General features: G+C 41.3%; 1 protein-coding gene across 8 annotated transcripts in view; it reads left to right on the top strand.

The window, feature by feature from the left end:
- Window positions 1-19351, top strand: part of by (blistery) — a 176148-nt gene continuing 156797 nt past the window's right edge. For all 8 annotated transcript variants that reach the window (XM_043427614.1, XM_043427625.1, XM_043427617.1 and 5 more), the window contains exon 1: window positions 1-1102. In XM_043427614.1, the coding sequence (XP_043283549.1) occupies window positions 1010-1102 (93 nt within the window). In that variant the 5' untranslated portion in view covers window positions 1-1009. The remainder of the gene's footprint in view (window positions 1103-19351) is intronic.

The following is a 19351-nucleotide window of genomic DNA, read 5'->3' as shown; positions in this document are numbered from 1 at the left end:
GAGGCGTGCTGGTCGAGACGGAGAGAGGGAAGGAGAGAGAAGCGCTCGCTCGATCGAACCGGCACCAAGGCACCGACACGAAATTAGTTTTTCCTTCGTGTTACGGTGCACATTGCTTTGTAGAATTTTTTTTTTTACGCATACGCCAAGCAACGTAACGGATGAGCATTAATGTAGTTTAACAAACTTTTCGAAGGATCAAAATCGATATGAGAATGGTCATAGTATTTCGACGTGCGACATTGACTTGAATCAAAGAACGCAGGAGCCTCGACGACGAACTACGAAACCTTTCATTTTGGACTGATAAATAAACGATATTAATTTTTGTGTGCGAAATCGATTCCTCATGTCCTTCGAAATGCGACTCGATTCCATTCAATTTGTTTTTTGAGTAACGTGTTTTTATGCAGGAGAACAACAAAAAGTGAAGTGTACAAATAAAAATGTCCACGATTATAACGACGCTGATAGCGATGAACTTCTGAAAAATTGTGTGCGCGATATTTTAAGCTTTCCGTCTGTAATCATTGTTTACGAAAATCAGATTAACACTCGGAAAATCATTGCAGTTCGATTGCGTGGCAATCCAAACCGGACAGAACTGCCAAAACTGTAAAAAGCCCTTGAAAACACCACTGCCATACGAATTAAATCCGTCGTCGAAGAGACAATAAAAAATAAGTAAAACATGAAATATCACACGCGAGTTTCAAGTATTGCGACGTTTAAAAAAACGGCTCGGTAATTTTGTCGTTGATTTAAATCGAGGAGGAGCGTAAATGTATTAAAAATGGCGCCACGTGTCGATCGGCGAAAAGCTGGACGCCGCACAATGCCGTAAAAAAGGAAACGAGTAAAAAAAACAAGCGATGACCGAAGAGAACTGACGTCGGACTGCCGATTGCTTTCATAAGAGTACTCGCGAAACACCGGAAGTACGGGAGGAATTTGTTTCGGTTATTGTTTCATCCAATACTACAGAACGAATTATAAAATCGGAGACGAAATGCCGTGGATAAAGTGTTTGGGCGGAGGTGGCAGCAAGGCGAGGCGTGGAAAATCGCTGACTGTAAGTCAACCAGTTCACCTGCTCGTCAAGGTTAGTTTCGTCGTTTTTTATCTCGCACAATTGTTTGCTTTTCTTTTCATTCGACGTAACGAAAATGCTCCGATTGTTATGGCGAATGAGAATTTTCGTGTAACGGTTTCTCGAGTGGTTTTACGCTTGATATTTTTTCGATCGACAATACACTGACGTAAGCAGGCTATGTTTCGAAATTTTTCGAATATTCGTAACTGTCACTGCTCCTTATCGCTGTTTGTACGATAAAATCAAAACATTTTCACGCAATCCGATAAAATCATTATCAAAAGTAACAACTGTCAAATATATTTATAAAAAATCACTAAAAAAAACGACGCTGAAGTTTCCAACGTTGGAGTCCAACGAAATGAACGAAAAAAACGTTTTTAATTCACCAATTGTTTATTTCACGAATCCTTGGTGCAGCTTGAAAAACTACGAATCGCAAATTTGGTAGGGAACAAAATAGGAGAATTGCTGGAATTATTGGAGAGTTCTTTTCGATCATTTCGTTGGACTCCAACGTTGGAAACTTCAGCGTCATTAAAAAAATATGATTTCCGTTTATGAACAGTATGGAAAATGGAGAAAAAAACGTATCGTGGGTACAAAAAAAGTGTTTTGAAGGCTCAAAATCGCAGTGATTGCCCCGAGGCTCTGCACAGACACACGCATAAAGTATAGACGTAGAGGCACGGCTCGTATTTATAACGCAAGCTCGGAGGAGAGCTGCTTCGTTCAAATTTATCGTTGCCGAGGTAGACTCGATAAAAACGAAATAATCGATAATCGACTTATTGCGGACAGAGTGGACGACGGACTTCGTGTTCTCTATATTTATACACACTCGCGCACACACACGCATTGAAAATATGTATCGATCCGATCATCGAGACGAAACTTTCACGTTGTGAAGAATGAGAATTACGTAGCATTGTAGCGGCTAATAAGCGGCGTGTTTCCACGCGTATCAGAATTTGTTTTCTACACGCGCGTTGCGTGTGTTCTCATTTACCGTTGCTTCATAACTCCGGAGTGTGTATAGAAACGCGAAGGAATTCGTACCGTGAAAAATGACAAATTCTTAAGAAAACGTATGATTTCGTAGGAAACGGAACGAAACTTGGAATCGATGTTGCGCGATGGCGGCTTCGTTTCACCCGCGAAAAACATTCTCGAGAAAACTTTTATTTCACAACTGTTCTGAAACTCGGTGCAAATAATCGGAGTAAATTCAGCCATTTTTGGGACTTTCGACTTCAATATTCGGCAACAAAATGGCGAAGACTTGGAAATGCAATTTGAAAAAACGTCGTTCGAGAAATATTCGGACGAGCTTTTTTTCAGTAACTTTGATGATCGATACACCCAACAAATTGACGAATGCTCAAAATAATAACAAATTGCAATTAACGTTGATTGTGAAAAAAAATTCAACTGCAAAATTCAACAAATTGAGACAATGAAAATTGGGAACAAAAGACGAGCGCACTTTCGAAAAAATTCGGATTTCTTTCATCGAAGCAGGAAACCCGAAACGATTTATTTCCAAAATTCATGAATTCAAATCACGATTCGAAGCTTTTTTACTTCTGAAAACGAAGAAAAGAGCTTCGGTCTTCGAATCACTATTTTTTTCTTCGCCTCGCTGCCGCACGTGTTGAGAAATGCGCGTCGAGTCTCTCCAGCGCATACATAAAGATACGAAATCTCGTTGGCTGCGTTTAGTCCGAGATTGAGAGTGCGAGTACGAGAACCAGAAGCCCGGAGGCTGCAAAATAAGCGTATAGAAATATTGACGTACAGAGAGAGAGTATCGATTGGTGCGGGAGGAAATATAATGGCGAGGGCGTGTGTGTGTGTGTTTTGCTGCCCTTTTTGCCGGATTCCTCCCCGCGTGGCGTTTTCTCCCTCTGATTTATTAATTCTCTCTCCGCTCGTGTCCTTGTCAAAGAATTTCCGTCGATTTTTTCGTCCCTTTTTGTCGGGCGCGTGCTGTCCGAGCCTCCGGATCGTTTCCTCGGTCGCGATGCTCTTTATTTTTATTCCTTTCGATAATAGACCACCCCGTTATTTCTTCCTTTTCCCTCGCCCGGAATATTCGATCTTGGAGAAACGCTCGCTTAGCAATTAAAACGATAACGGTCCCAGATGGGAGGAGAAACGCTTCGCGATACACGCGCCGCTCAGCCTCGATATTTCTCGTTATCGTCGGCCTCCGTTCCCCTTCGATTTATTCCTCTTTTCTCCTTTTTTTCTTCGACGCTTCCTTTCCTATTAAATGTACCCAAACCGATGGGCTCGCGAGAAAAGTTTTTTCTCTTCTCTATCGCGGGCTCGACTCGCCCTCGGACTTTGTCTTCTCGAATCGTCGAGTGTTTCACGTCCAGCAAGCAACGAAATTAAAGAAACTCGTTGTTTCGATCTCCCGAGCAATTTCTTTCGCTCTCGATCAACGCTGCGATCGTGCGCCGGGGAAAAAGGCTTGCCGAAACCTCCGAAAGACTCTTTTCCTTCGATCTCCATGGGGCCTGCAATTCGACACACTTTTTCTCGATTCCAACGATAATTGATTCACCGCTCGACAAAAGACGAGAATTTGTGATGCACAAACGATTATACCGTTGAAATTAAAGTCGAAAATATATCATGACTCACTCAACGATCGCGAGTGAAAGTGTTCATTTATTTTTAATGTCTCATTCGAGAGCCCGAGAGACAACATCCCTCGATTCATTGTTTACGCTCGCGCCGCTGCGCCTTCCACTCGCTTCTCGCCTCGGATAGCGGCGCGTGTCCGGATCTGTGGCGTGCGCGCGCCTTTGAGATTGTCAGCCGAGCGAGTTCGCCAACTTGTTGCGCGCTTTTCCACCGCTCCCTCCCGCCGACATTTTATTCGCCTTTTACCGCCGAGCAACGAGATCTTTCGTTGTTCTCAGGCAATTCAGCGCGTTGGGATACTTTCTTCGAGGGAGAAATGACAAAATTCTTGAAAATTCTAACGGATCATTGAGTTTCTGTCAATTATCGTATTACTACTTTGGAATCATGCGTCCATTTTTTCTCTCGCGCGCTTCGTGGGCTCTCGTGTTTTCCCTTTTCTCTTCCGTTTTCTCAAGAGTGCACAACCCCGGCTCGGCACACCGAGAGAGAAAAAATCTTGCGACTCGTTGTCGTTTATTTTCGCGCGGTGGCTCCGAGCATTCGTCGATTTCATCCGAGACGAGAGCGGAAGCGACCGCGAGCGGAAGATTCTCTGGATCGGCGCAGAGAAAACGCGCTAATGCTCGTGCAGGCGCGCGAGGCTCGACGAACTCGGGGACGCTCGGGTCCGAGCCAAGGACAAAGAGATTCCTCAATAACGTCCATTCGGTTTCCACCCCCTCAAACATTTTGGCCAACTCCTCGCGGCGGATCTCGAGATTCATTTAAAAATCAGTTAAACCCTTTTTTCTTTTGGCTCGGAACGAACGAAAAAAAGCAAATTATGTTTCTCCAAATGTTCACCAATCATTTTTCTCCACGATGGAAAACTGCGAATTGCAAATTAGCGAGAGCACTAAATTCGACAACCGAAAATTAGTTTTTTTCGTTCATTTCGTTGGACCCGAAACTTTGTAAGCAACGAATTTTGCCCAAACAGCGATGAGTCTTCGATACAGAAAAAAAAACCACGGAAATAGTCGAACCAATCGACCCAGCGGATTCTTGACACGAGAACAAAAGCACGAGGAACGCGCAGCGTCGATTAAATTGCAATTCTCATTCGTAACGCTCTCTCGCCTAGCTCGAGCCTCCCCGTTTTTTCTATTCACATCCGACCGTTACGCGTGTTTGTCTATTTATCATATTAAACACGAGGAGAGAAAGGCCGAGCGGATTTAGCGGGTGTACGAAGAGAGAGAGCGGGGGAGGCCGCGGTTTAAAGGGGCACAGGTGTAGCGGCACCAACGGGGAACCGATAATTGTAGTACGCCGCGATTATAATAACAGACCTCTCCGCTGCATATGTACGAGCTCCATAAAATCGCAGCCTCTCGAGCACTCGTAGATATATTTATAATGGACTCGAGCGTCGAGTATTACGTGCGGTAGGTAAAAGAGAGTTGAATCGAAATGCCCCGAGCAATAATAAAATCCTCTGGAAAAACTATGAATATGTTATTATATACGATAACATTTAATCTGTTAAATAAATCGACGTGGATCGCGCGACGCTTGATCGAATTACAGTTTCGTCGATTAATTGTCGATAAAATTGGGCTCGAGTGGCCAATAAATTTATTGTTGGGGAATTTTTTCATGTTTTCGAGAATTTGCGATCGACGTTTTTCACTTTATTTCGTGGGAGCTTGATCGATTACTTGATAGAAGTGAACGAGGCTGCTTGCAACGCGGAGTCAAACGAAGTGATGTTAAAAAGCCTGCTCCAATAATTGCAGTAATTCTCAAACTTCGTGCCCTGCCGAATGTAAAATTGGGCAAATGGGGGTTTTTCGATAATTTCGGTGGACTCTGACGTTCATGCAACTACAGCGTCGTTGGAAGTGAAGGAAATCATTGGAGGCAAATTCGGAGCGCGTTTCCTTCAAATTTCACTGGGATGGGAGATTTTTTAGAGGACTTTGTCGCGATGTTTGCGGAGTTGCTTCGCCGAACTTCGATCTCTCCGATTCGATGGAGAAGCGAGGAAAAGAGTTGGAGAGAAATCTGGAGCGAGCTGCTTTGAAGTTTGAGCGAAATGACGCACTTTTCGACGGAGGCTCTCGAAATTTTCGACTCTGTTTCATCGAACTTTGATCGGTTGCTCAATGGAAATTGATGAAAGCGCTCGAAGCGAATTTGGAGCAGGCTTTTTCGAAATTCGAATGAAATAACACGTTTTTTGTAGGCGAACGATTGCATTGAAAGTGAAGAATTTTCGATACTTTTTGACATCGTTGCCAACCGGTGGATCAGCGAAGAAGCGTTTTTTCTTCTGTCGAAACGTTATTGCGTCCTTGGCGAGTAGTGACGAGAGCCTGAACAGGGTCACAAGCGACACTTCAAGCCCTTATTTCGACTGTTAAACTCATCCAGAAAAAATATTGCCCCTTTAAAACACACTGGGCTATGAGCTCTGTATGGAGCACGCGAGGACGAGCTGCCAAAGCTTTTTTTATTCACTACTTTCTCGTCATTGACCCCTTTTAGCTTGACTCCTCATAGAACTGATCTTGAACAGTCGCACACTGCGTCAAAGAGCAGGCCAAAGCTTGAATAATAGAAAGACACACGGAAAAAAGGCTGGATCGAGGAGACCTTTTCTCATTGCAACTGAGGAGGATAAAGTGTCTGCAACGTCCCTGTGAATAGCTACAGCCTCGAGGGGTACAAAAAAATCCGAAATTCGACTTTGTACGAAAAATGGAAAAATAAAATTGCTTGCAATGTTCTCACGAAGCGAGGAAATTACTTGGGCTGTTCGTTCCGTAGATTGATCACATTTTCGTACACTTTTTCACGGTTTATTAAGCGACGACGCTGAAGTTTGCAACGTTGGAGGCCAACGGAATGGACGAAAAAAACATTCGTAATCGACCAATTTTTTATTTCACGAAGTATCGGTGCAGCTTGAAAAACTACGAGTTGCAAATTAGGTGGGGAACGAAATTGGAATGACGCTGAAGTTTGCAACGCGTTGGAGTCCACCGAAATGATGTCAAAAAACTCTCGAATAATTCCAGTAAATCTCCAATTTTCTTTCCTGCCCAATTTCCAATTGGTCATTTTCCAAGCCACGTCGATGATTCGTGAAATAAAAAAATGATGAATTACGAATATTTTTTTCGTTCATTTCGTTGGACTCGAACGTCGCAAACTTCGGCGTCGTAAATTGGAGAACTACTGGAATTATTGGAGGCCTTTTTTCCACCATTTCGTTGAACTCCAACGTTGCAAACTTCAGTGTAATTCACTAAGCATCTCGTGCTCTGGAACTCTTGCAAAAATTAGTCGGCAAAATTTGAATTTTCATTGAGATACAAGTTAAAAATTAAAATTAATACACAAATGCAAACAGAAAAAATTTGATAAAATTTTTTGAATGATCCTTGATTTTCCGGGCTCGAAGGAGTGGAATAGACAAAAAAAGATAAAAAAAAGTATCGCGACTCTTGGCTACCGCTGATGAGCGACGAGATAAAAATCTGTCTAATGAATTGAAAAAAGTGGCAAATTAATGACGAGTAACCGGTTGCTCATTTCAAAAAGATCATTAACCGCACTTTGTATTTACTCTCGTGACAACAGGATGGTGATAAAAATCATAATGATTTCGAGCAGAGTTTTCGTAGGAATGTTAATTTGATTTTTTTCCGCTTTTTCTTACGTGCTGGCAGACGAGCGAGTCACGTTGTTCGAGGCGAGAGCTCGAAGAGACACGAGTCCGCGCACGGGGTTGAAAAAAGATTTGTCCAAGGACGAGGCACCGAGAGAGACACGGAGAAAGCGAGAGATCAGTTAAGAAATGATATAGCGGAGGAGGCGTTTAGGTAAACCGATCGTAGATAGTAGCCAAGTTCAGGGTGGCTCGACCTCGTAATACTCCCCCTTACACCTACACTAAACCCCTCGAAACGCTGCTCGAAACGCTGCTCGAACTACTCATACACTCGCCAACGATCCATGTTAAAACACTCGAGCATTTATTTTTTACATTTTATTTTCCTTTCCTGAATTACCGAAGAGATAGAGCGGGGCTTGACCGTGGCCTTTGCTGATGCGCTGGGCATTCTTCCTCTCACTCGTTCACTCTCTCTCTCTTTCACTGCGATCACAAACTCACGTTGGCCGGATACAAAGACGCCTGCTCTCTCTCTCTCTCTCTCTCTCTCTCTCTCTCTCTCTCTTCCTCATTCTCCTTCAAATCTCTTCTACACAGCAGCAGGTAAACGGGCACATTCCCGATTTTCATCTCTCATCGCTCCTTTTCCTCTTCCTCGTTCCATACGTGAGAGCCAAAAGTTTAACTGGATTTGTCGTCACTAAAAATGAAGAAGGATCGAACGAAAGGCCCCCCAGGATATCAAAGAAACGGGCACGAAGTGTATTACAATGAAAATATATACTATTTTCTTTCAATAGATTTCAAATTTCAACAAACCCGAGACTCCATCTGGCAATTCTCACGCGGAGGGAATTGAATTTTCAATATTACCGTGAGTAACGACCGTCCGGTGACGAGCTGCAATTCACGATGTTATGGAAGAAAAATTAAATTTTACTCTAAATTTAATAATATTTATTGTTCCGAGTAGACACTTTTGCCGGAGTATTTAGTCTATTTTTACGCCCCATTCGCGATATTTACCGTTATAGAACTGAAGGTTTAGCCAAATCTTTGAAATTTTACAGTGCCTCACAGAAACGTAACGTTAACTTGTCCTTGCAGTCAAATATATCACGGTACATTTCACAGTGAATTTCACAATAATTATTACCGTTTAATTCTCTCCGCGCACGCTGTGACAGCTGCACTTTTTCATAGATTTGTAAATTTAAAAAATCTGTTAAATATGGGAATAGATTCGAATATTCATTGATCTCGATTGATGAAGAATATTTGTCGTTCATTTGAAACAATTTAAATTCAAGCTCATTGTATATTTACATTAAGATGACGCTGAAGTTTCCAACGTTGGAGTCCAACGAAATGATCTAAAAAAACTCTCAAATAATTCCAGTAAATCTCCAATTTTGTTCCCTGCCGAATTTCCAATTCATAATTTTTTAAGCAACATCAATCATTCGTAAAATAATAAAATAATGAATTATAAATTTTTTTTTTCGTTCATTTCGTTGAACTCCAACGTTTCAAACTTCAGCGTCGTACATTAAGGAGGTTGAAGCGTATCTTATGTTAAAACTATTTTTCAACTTTGCGCATTAAAATTTTATAAACAGAAAACTTAAGACAGTGTTAAACTTCTGGCGGGATATGCCGATGATTCACCGTCGTGAAATTGAGATATTTATTGTTGATGTTTGCAATTTTTTGAAAGCTTCCATAAGAGCCCATGTTTAACCTTGTCATTTTCGACAATGAATATCTTGATTACTAGGCGGTGAAACCTCTTCAAATTTTTCACACATAATTAAGCGCTGTTCAAGAAGATTCACGTAAATTTCCAATTCATTATTTTGGAATAATAAAATCTAATGTATTTTTCGTATAATATCGCTTCAACTTCCTTAAAACCAGAGTTCACAATGAACGGGTGTTTATTTCGAACAAATAACAGACTCATGACAGAAACATAAATCCAACAAGGTCTCACTAAATCGACACATTACTCGGACTAGAATTTTGTGAGACGACTAATAGGAGCATCGTATTAATCGTGGTTTGATATTTTTGCGTGGGTACGTCGCTGACTAATGAATTGAGTCATTAAACCACGATTACTTCAGTCAAATCAATGACAAACTAAATTGATCTTACAACCAACGGGTGAATGGGACGACGCTGAAGTTTGCAACGTTGGAGTTCAACGAAATGAACGAAAAAAATATTTATAATTCATTATTTTTTTATTTCACGAATTATTGGATGTGGCTTGAAATATGACGAATTGGAAATTCGACAGGGAACAAAATTGGAGATTTACTGGAATTATTTGAGAGTTTTTTTAGACCATTTCGTTGGACTCCAACGTTGGAAACTTCAGCGTCATTGAATGGGTTGATTTCGCGATCTTATTTCGTCAAGATTTCTGATAGAATGCAAAATTGAGCAGCCAAACAAAAGCATCATCAAACCACTTTTCACTTATTTCTAGTTTCTTATGTTTTAGTAAAAGATCAATTACAACCCGGCAATATTCACGCCAGATAATAAACGTCGACTGTATAATAAATCAAGCGATAATTTCATCTCATTTTGGAATAAAATTGATCGATGAATATTTTGAATCATTTGCATATATTTTTCGGGTATTGTACGGTTTTTCGAAGTGGGCACGACGCGCGGAAGGAGCTTCGGTCGTAATAATAGTCAAACTCTAAGTGCACTCTGCTTTCTCTTTTTTCCATTCGAGTATCTCGCTTTTAAGAGCGTACTCGGTGTGAAAATTATTGGGATTCATTGAAAAGTTTTATATTTTTCTGAAGATGGTGAGGAAAGCCTCGCGATCGAGTGAAAATCTCCGTTAGGAGGAGTGACCATTTGAAATTTATTCGTCTTGATATCGTGCACGTGCTTACGAGCGTTTTCATGTACCGGAACGTCGAATTGTACGTAATAAGAGATTCTGGGAGCCGAAACTGTGATTGTTCGTGCATCTCGGAAGTATCTGCGTCGGTGTTGGTCCATTTGCTCGAGAATGTTTAGCCATTCGATAAGAAAGTGCCTCGAGAGCTTCGACAATCTTCACGGGTCACTCCCTCGTGGAGAAAAATAAAACAAAATCTTTCACTTAAACCAGTCGCCGGAGCATAAACGAAGTGGTCCAAGGCACGAGAATTATAATTGGGCACGCGGTAGGAGGGCAGCTTCGATGCTGTCCGGATCGAAAAAAAAATCGAGGAAATAATCGTATTCATTTGTCTCACGGCCTCCCTGCGGCTGTCATCCCTTGTTTCTGTGCGGATTAATCGACTGAATATCAATGCGATGCTCCGGAATATTAAGATTCTTGGAGTAAAGCCGAGACCCTAAATTTGCCGGTTCGTAGTCATAATTTTTCCATCCTTTTCGTCCGAAATATATCGTTTCCTGAACCCATACGAAATATTCCAGGAATACATTAAAAATCGACGATTTTAATCAACTTATTTGGCGATACATTAGTTCATTATTGTTCCAGCAACAAAAAAAAAATAACAGATTTTTCATGGCGTATTTTACTATATTTTTAGCACGTTTTTGTCTTTCACGAGGGATTTTGAACGTTCATTAAAATCGGGATTCTCGTGAGGACTGTTTTAACGAAAAATTTACAGACGGTCGTCCCCAGCACCACCCGGGTCTGCTGCGCGATTCCTGATTTTTATATTTTTTACTGAATCTCGCAGTTTGTTCCGTGGTCGCGCTTTCCACTTGATAATCCGGTGCGAATAACCGCGGATTACGAGTTCGTCGGAAACGAGTGGGAAAGCCTGATCAGTGTGTCAAAATTATCGAAGTGAAAAAATCAATCCCGTCACGTGTTTCTACAAAATCCATCGCGCTGCTTCAATCGTAACACTGATCACAATGTTCCATTAGTTTCTCGATGAATATTATTCTGAAACTTGCAGAAAAGAGGAACCCACAGTTTTGCATAAAAATGCGGGTGATGCAGTGCTTGAAGAGTTTTCGAAACTCGAACAATTCTAGCGCAATACTTCAACATTCTTCACATTTCGCTCTCACACAATAGCAAAACTATAATTCGCTTCACATAATAATGATCATGCATTCGTATCACAATTCAGTCCAAATTTGTGCAGTTTGTGCCAGTTCGAATTTAAAAAAAAAAAAAAAATAGAAAAAAACTCTTCTACGATCATTCTAAGCCGAAAATTCTAGAGGAAAGTAATAAGAATTGTTCTATCCACCATAGTGAAAAGCCCAATACCCAGCATACCTTTTATTCAAAAGACTCGAGAGTCTTTTTCTCTATAAGCATGTATCGGTGTATATTCGTGTATTGATCATAGAATTGCTATGCTGACAGTCAAAATTTGTGATTTACGATACATTTCCACTTATCAGTGAGTCCTAGTCTCTTATGAGGAATAACACTCGAAAACAAAACGAAATATAGTTCTGGGGTGCATCACTTTTTGCTACGACATAAAGCTGTTGAGATTCGAAAGGAGGAAAAATTGGTAAATTCAAAAAATACTATGCTCTTTGTAATCGGTGCTTAAATAGTTCGATAATTCTTGAAAATTAATATATTCCTCAGTATAAAAAACGAATGGAATAGTGAGAAGGTACGTTGGAAACTTATTGAATGGCGTCGAGCATACGATTGCGATTTCGTATTGCAATTATGCTTCTATCAAGTTTTCAAAAATTCTCGGAATTGGTCGAAAGGTATTTCAACGTTCTGCCAGGCTTTCTATTTGGTTTCGTCTCCGATGACATTCACTTTTGAGTAAATTAATCTTTTATTTTTATATTCCCAAACAATACGATCTAATCGAATTTCCTTAACTTATTTGATTTTTCTTTGCGTACCTCCCAAAACTGTGAATACGATAGTCGCGAAAAGAGTTTGAGTAAATTTTCTCGTCCATTTATTAAGCTCGATCTACGCTGTTACTTCTTTTTGCTGGGGATGTGAGACACGTGGTCTTTGACCCATATCCCCTTTCGAAGCATCTGCATATGTGCGCATATAGCTGTAGATATGCGGCTTGACTACGACGAAAACACGAGTTAACGAATTGGTGGAAATGTGGACCTTCCTATTAGTTTTTTCATAGCATATAACATGGACACGAACGTGAAAAAACGCGGGGAAGAAAGTGGAGTGACGAGCAGGCGATTTTGGATATTCCTGCGCCAAAATTTCCACGAGGACGACGGTGGTCCCGAAATTTCCGGAGCTTTTGTTCGGGCGTAGCATCCGGACGAGAAATATTAGAAAAAAATGGCGTCTGAATGATGAATAAAAATTTCCGAGTGGTTCAAATTCCCACCAATTTCATTGGCCCCAAATAACCGCGGCGAGAGTTCGCTTCCGAGTTCGTCGAGCACACTTTTTCCGAGTTGACTCTCGAGACGGCTAGAATCAACGACTGTGTTTCAAGCCTCGCTTACATTTATTCATTCATTCATTCATTATTTCCAGAAAAGAGGTAGAAAAAACAGCACTTTCCGCGGCGAAACACGGACTCGAGTTTCGTATACATTTTTTTGTATTTTATTTTCCTGGCACTCGGCTTTTTCGATCCGGTTTATATTTCTGCTTCTTTCCACGTCTTCGAAATACATTTTTTCTCGCGAATCTTATCAACATTAATTAATTTTACATCACGAATCGATCGCACTCGCTACTCTGTCGATTTTTTTTTTTCATATATGCTCAAATTACGCGGATAGACCTCCGGCCAAATACTCGCTAAGCAACGGTGCTTGAAGTCACGCAGGTAAATAACTCTCGTTCCCCTCAATATATCTGTAGATAGAGCGTATAATATTGCCAATTATTCTTATCGATGTTATCGACTCGAGTTATAATTATGCTATAAGAACCGAGAATTACGAAGGGTGATTGGCCACAGGGGCTTGAACGTTCAATGGCATTCTCCACGATTTTGTCACAGCCAATGTTGACTTGATAATTATGCTCGTCAGGGTTACGCGCGTTCCGTGTGTGTTACGCGAGGCAGCAGGGAGCCTCGATAAGGCCTTTCGCGATAAAAACACTATCGCGAGGAAAAGCGATACTTTTGTCTCATGAGTAAACGGAGGAGAGAAAAAATAACCAGTAGAAAATATTTATTGCTATGCAAATATTTGCTCGACCGTTGTGGCCCCCCCCGATAAGCGAAGAAACAAGACTTTTCGATCTTCGCAGGCTTTTTTTCGTCGTGAATGCGCCTTGCGGATTCCGGTGACGCGCCGCATGAATTTACGACCTCGAGCGAGTTTCCTCGAATTTACTTTGCTCGAAATCACTTAATTTATTGCGCACGATTTCAGTCCACGTTTTCAACGATGATCCTCCAACAGAGGGGAAAGTACTTTTTTTTTCGGATGATTCGACGTGTGCTTTTACTCATTGACGTTAAGGAATTTCATCTGATAATACACCGAGCAAGTACAAAGAAATATTATTTTGCGACTTGCGTAGATGACGCTGAAGTTTGCGACGTTGCGGAGACCAACGAAATCGTGAACAAAAATCCTCCAATAATTCCAGTAATTCTCCATTTTCGTTTCCTCCCGAATTTGCAATTGGTAAAAAAAAATTGGTGAATTACAAACGTTATTTTCGGTCATTTCGTTGGACGTTGCAAACTTCAGCGTCGTCTTGCGTATTCGGTCCAGTGAGTTTGGCAACGCCTCGGCTTTGTAACTTGTACTCTTTATACAACTGTTATCTCGACAGAATTTTTCACCCGAGTTCATGCCATAATAGTTTGGCATCATTAAAACAGCAAAAATGTCGAAAAAATAAACAAGTTTTTATTAATTACATCAATACTTTCTCACCGGTCCTTCATATTTTATTGCAAGTCCCTAGTACGAGTTGTGTCGATCGGAAAACGTAGTCTCCGGTCTCAAAAAGCGCGCGGGTTGCAAAGTTGCCATCGTGAAAGTAAAATATGGGTTGGCCTTCCAATAATCGCCATTTATCGATTAAAAAATATGACGCTGAAGTTTCCAACGTTGGAGTCCAACGAAATGATCGAAAAGAACTCTCCAATAATTCCAGCAATTCTCCTATTTTGTTCCCTGCCAAATTTGCGATTCGTAGTTTTTCAAGCTGCACCAACGATTCGTGAAATAAACAATTGGTGAATTGAAAACGTTTTTTTCGTTCATTTCGTTGGACTCCAACGTTGGAAACTTCAGCGTCGTTAAAAAATCATTAATTGCGAACTTATAAGTATTGAATGGATTTTACGAAGCTGTAAACATATTCTTCAGATATTTTTCTATCACTTATGGAAGTTTCTGCAAAAACTGTTTGTCAATGGCTGCAAATTTCATATATAAAGATGGGAATGGGAAAACCACTGCAACCCGGAAGAGACCGTGTTAAATTGGAGAATCCGTTTCAATATTGTTTCTCACGAACAAAGTATCCTGCTCGGGCCTTGGAATTGGGAGAGGACATTTTTTTATTTTTCATTGCTGTATTCAAATTTTTAATCGAAATCTCTTCGTTAATTCAATTACCAGATGAACTTCCTTAAACGCAGATCGTTTTTATATCGAACAGCAGTTTTCTCTTTTTCTTTGGTAACTTTTTTCGGTCGTCTTATCGTCGAGGATCGAGATGCCCTCTGAGCAAACGTTTCGTTAATTATCTCATGGCGACGCTCGAGATTAAATTGCTCTTACTCACTCGTCGGTTCACCGTCGAGTTTCCTCTCTTCGAGAGCTCAAAGTCCCATTTCCGGTTTCGATGTCTCCTCGTCCGGACACAACCCCGACTCCGGACAACCCCAACGACATAATATTATCATCCGACTATCCCGCAGTCTGTTTGCTCTCGCTTTCCAATCGATCAAGAGCCCTTCTTCAAGTAATAAATGCCCGTCATTATTACCCCGATGGAACCAGGAACGGAAAACTAACCCTCTGAATTAGCACGCTCGAGCGACCGACCCTCCTTTGTGTCCGACCGGAAAATCGAGGAAATATCCGCTCCCTTTTTTCCCCTCGAGTCAATTTATCTCGCATTAAAGAAAAAAAAGGGGTCGCTGCTCTCCCAGCCCTTCAAAATAACTTGTGAACCTTCGACTCAGAACTTTTGCCTTGGTGACTCGCTGCGACAGTCATTCCTATCGATTGTTTCAATAAGAGGATTTACGAGGAAGAAAAAATAAAGCGAATGAGACGAAAACAAAGTTGTTTCGCCTGCACAGAGAAAATCGAATGGTAAAAATTGTATTTTACAAATTTTGTCAATTCGAACAAGCACAGACTTTCATAAAAATGAAATAAAATTTGTTGTATATGACAAAAACGTTGGGGTTACATATTCACGAAAATTTCGGAGTTTCTATTTTGGTGCAACGGCAATTTTTCACCTTTCCTCCGCGCACAAATCACTTTCCGTTAACGCATCGATTTATTTATCGGCCTGCTGCGAGGAAGAGAAAGTTTGCGGTTGATGCAAAGGTATGACGTATTCGTGACGGTGCTATGAAAACCGGAGCACATGCTGATCTCTGACACATTGGAACTCAACGTGCATGAAGAGACGTAAAAATAAGAAATAGAAATTCACAACAAGGCTCGGAAATACAAGAGTGCGGAACTGGATACACTGGCTTTTGAACTCTAAAGGTTCTCGAGCTGTGGGACGGAACGAGACCGAGAGGTTCCCTTCCCAAGACCCGCTCTCATCGTAAGGGAGATCAGTCGCAATTCTTTCTCAGTTCTGCTCTCTCTCTCGGACTATTTTTCTTATCCCTGGCGTATTTCATCGAGGGGGAACGTTGTCACGACGGGGAATATCCGAGGAGGAGGAGGAGGATTAGTACAAATATTTGTTGATCGTGAGTAAATCGGTCTGCGGTCACGAAATCGAGGAGAGAAGTCACAAATTATAAAACTTATTTCCTTCATATACGTCGATACGTTTATCGATGGAGCGAGCAACGATCGTTCGCTTTATTACGAATAATAAGGTGAAAAAGGGGGCCTAAGAATACTCTCGTGCACGTAAAATTTATTGTGAAATCGCTCCCTCGAGATCGTAACATTGTTCGGATGTAACAATGATGTTTTTGCACGCGATTGAAATTCTCGAACCTCGTATACAAAAGCTATTTATTATACACGTTTCGTGTGTACTTGTATCGAGGTGAGGATGCCCTCACCGTTTTTCTCGATCCCTTCGCACATACAGCGTCCGCGATTCAATGCCCTCAAGTCCGCGCTCGAACCTCCGAGATTCGCATCGCTTTCTCATTGTCCCCTACATTTATACATAGCTGCGGAGATCGCACGCTGGGATCGCTCCTTCCACGGGACTAAAAAGTCTGAGGAATGCCCGAAATGATGAGCGGAGCAGGAAAATATATCCAAAGAAGTCGTAACTTTAGCGAAAATTACTAAAAAAATGAATAAAAAATCGTGCCCGAAGGATCGTATTTTATCGGCGTTTAAATTTAATCGATTTTAACTCCCTGATTGAAGATACAATCGTGCACTTTAAATTAATGTCAGAGTTATTAATTCGAAATCGTAAATATATACGTTTTTTCAAATTATCTTTTGGCGAATGAAATTACAAGCCATTTATTAATCGGGGATCCATCAACGACAGAAGCCAACATTTCGTTCGTCCCTGACGAAAATACAGTAGTTTTTTATGTAAAAAATCGCATTCGAGAGCGCAAGGGGAAACCACAAGGGAAAGTGAATCAAGAAAGAAGCGCTAATAAAAAGACAGAAGGCTATGACAGAAATGGGCCAAGCCAAGAAGAAACAAAATGCTGAAATCAGCAAATGTATCTTCAACGTAATCTTTAACTATAATATAATTTTATTACTAGGAAGACAATCGTCTCGAATTTTTTCCCAAACCTTCATTATATACTTCATGTACATTCAATATTGAGTATTTTTCTTCGTAAAAACGTTTGTCTCGGTAACCAATAAGACGAACCCTTTGAAATTTGGCATTCGTGTCAGTCGACTGTCCATTTAAACTCTGTAAATTTCGAGACTGTCTTAAGAAAATCGTTTCGTCCATACCTTAAAGATGTTTTCCGAAAAAACTGTCGAGTGACAGTAAAACTGTCAAAAAACTGGCAGTTTCTCAAGAAATTTTCATCAATGAACGAAATGAATTAAAGTCGAATCGACGAATGGCCGGAATCGAACGATAATCGAATGAGAAAAGTGGGCTTCAAATATGAACCACGAACAGATGAAAATCGGACGTTGGAGGATCAGCCTCTGATGTCGAGCAGGGGACAGAAATTTTGCTCGATCTTTCTCCATGAACTAAGCGATACTTAAATAGGATATTCGTGACTCGGTGCACGCAAGAAGTTAAAAGGCTTGGAGTGCAGGGAAGGAGGAGTTTGATCGATCTCATAAATACGTGTGAAGCCTTTCAACACTGTATTTATCTCGAGGCCTTTGTTATCTCATCTTTATTTTCATTTCCATCTCTCGGATACGAAATGAGGCGTAGTAAAATATCGAGGGGGTACGAGCCCTTGATCTTCGCAGCCTTCGCATTGTTCCGCGATCTCTGTCGCTCTCGTACGACTTTTCGTGTGCGTGTGTGTGTGTGTGTCTGTGTGTGTGCGCGCATGGGTTTGCTCTGGGGGAGAATTTCGAGGCGAGGTTGGATTGGTGCAGGTCCGGGAATCCTCTCTTGATCGTTCTTTCCTTCTCCCCTCTGCATACATTCGGTCCATTCATCCTCCTGACACGCCCTTGAATCTCATACCTGCTGCGAGCGTCGCGCGCTAAAGAGTAATAGAAAACGGAGCTTGTTTATCCCATTTGTTCGGTTTTACGATTTGACGCGTTCATTATATGTCAGAGTCGTTTATCTCCTCTTTTGTATTTTATCACATTTCACATATATTTTTATTCTTCTTTTGTCGCAATATTTTCGACCCCCACCGTCTTTTCATCGATCGCGTTACAGCCTCGAACTGTCTCGCTCGTGAGAATATTTGACGTGAAAATTGATAGGTGCATGCATTTCAGTATTCCATCGATAACTCAATCACTATCGGGAACGTGTGTGCGGGGCTATATCCCTCGAAGAGAAAAGTTCGTGCGAACATATTTCTTCGCGGCGTACCTATAAACCCATTTTTTATTCTCTTTACTCCGCAGCCACAGGCTCATTTCTCCTTTTATTTCACAATGGAAATCCCTCGAGCAATCTGAATACCAAAGCTTCTTCTTCCTCTTCGTCGTCTTGCTCCCAGCAGCCCTCCAGCATCTCTAGTTCTCTTTCCCTTCTCCATCGCTCTCTTTCTCTTGCTTCTTTCCATCGGGCTCCCCCGTGAGATTGCACCAAGCATATTTAAATACTTGGGAGAGTCAAACTAATGTGTCGTCGTATCGCTCGAGCACGTTTCCTCGCGACCATTAAATATCCCTCCTCCTCCGCCCCCCCCGCAACGTAATACGTTCCACCATCATTTCGTCATCCGACTAGAACGAAACTTTTCTTATCCCCGACATTCTCACATGGATCACTCGTGTTCCAGAAATCACTTTTTTCCTACCCAAACGTGTCAACACTCGTGATAAAATCGTGTTTCTTCGCAGGAAGGAGAGCGAACCCTTGATTTTTTCAATTAGCCACTTGCTCTCGGAGACAAAAAATTCAAATGATGCAACCAGCCTGAAAAATTGTTTTGAAAAGATCTCTTCTCACCATCCCGAAAAACCGGTATGGAAATTCCCCTTTTCGAGTCCCATTCCAGCAGCTACGAGGATATCGAATAATGATAATCATCATCGCAGTCGGCAGCGAAGACGCAGAGGTCAAGGGTCAAGGAACAGCACTTTTGGAAAAGGTCGTTGCTGAAATTCTGCTTCTGTCTTTATTGTAAATGATAAAAACAGTTTCGATC

Source organism: Venturia canescens, chromosome 9 (assembly GCF_019457755.1).
Source record: "Venturia canescens isolate UGA chromosome 9, ASM1945775v1, whole genome shotgun sequence".
Taxonomy (NCBI): Eukaryota; Metazoa; Arthropoda; class Insecta; order Hymenoptera; family Ichneumonidae; genus Venturia; species Venturia canescens.
This window is presented reverse-complemented; position numbering and strand designations above follow the sequence as displayed.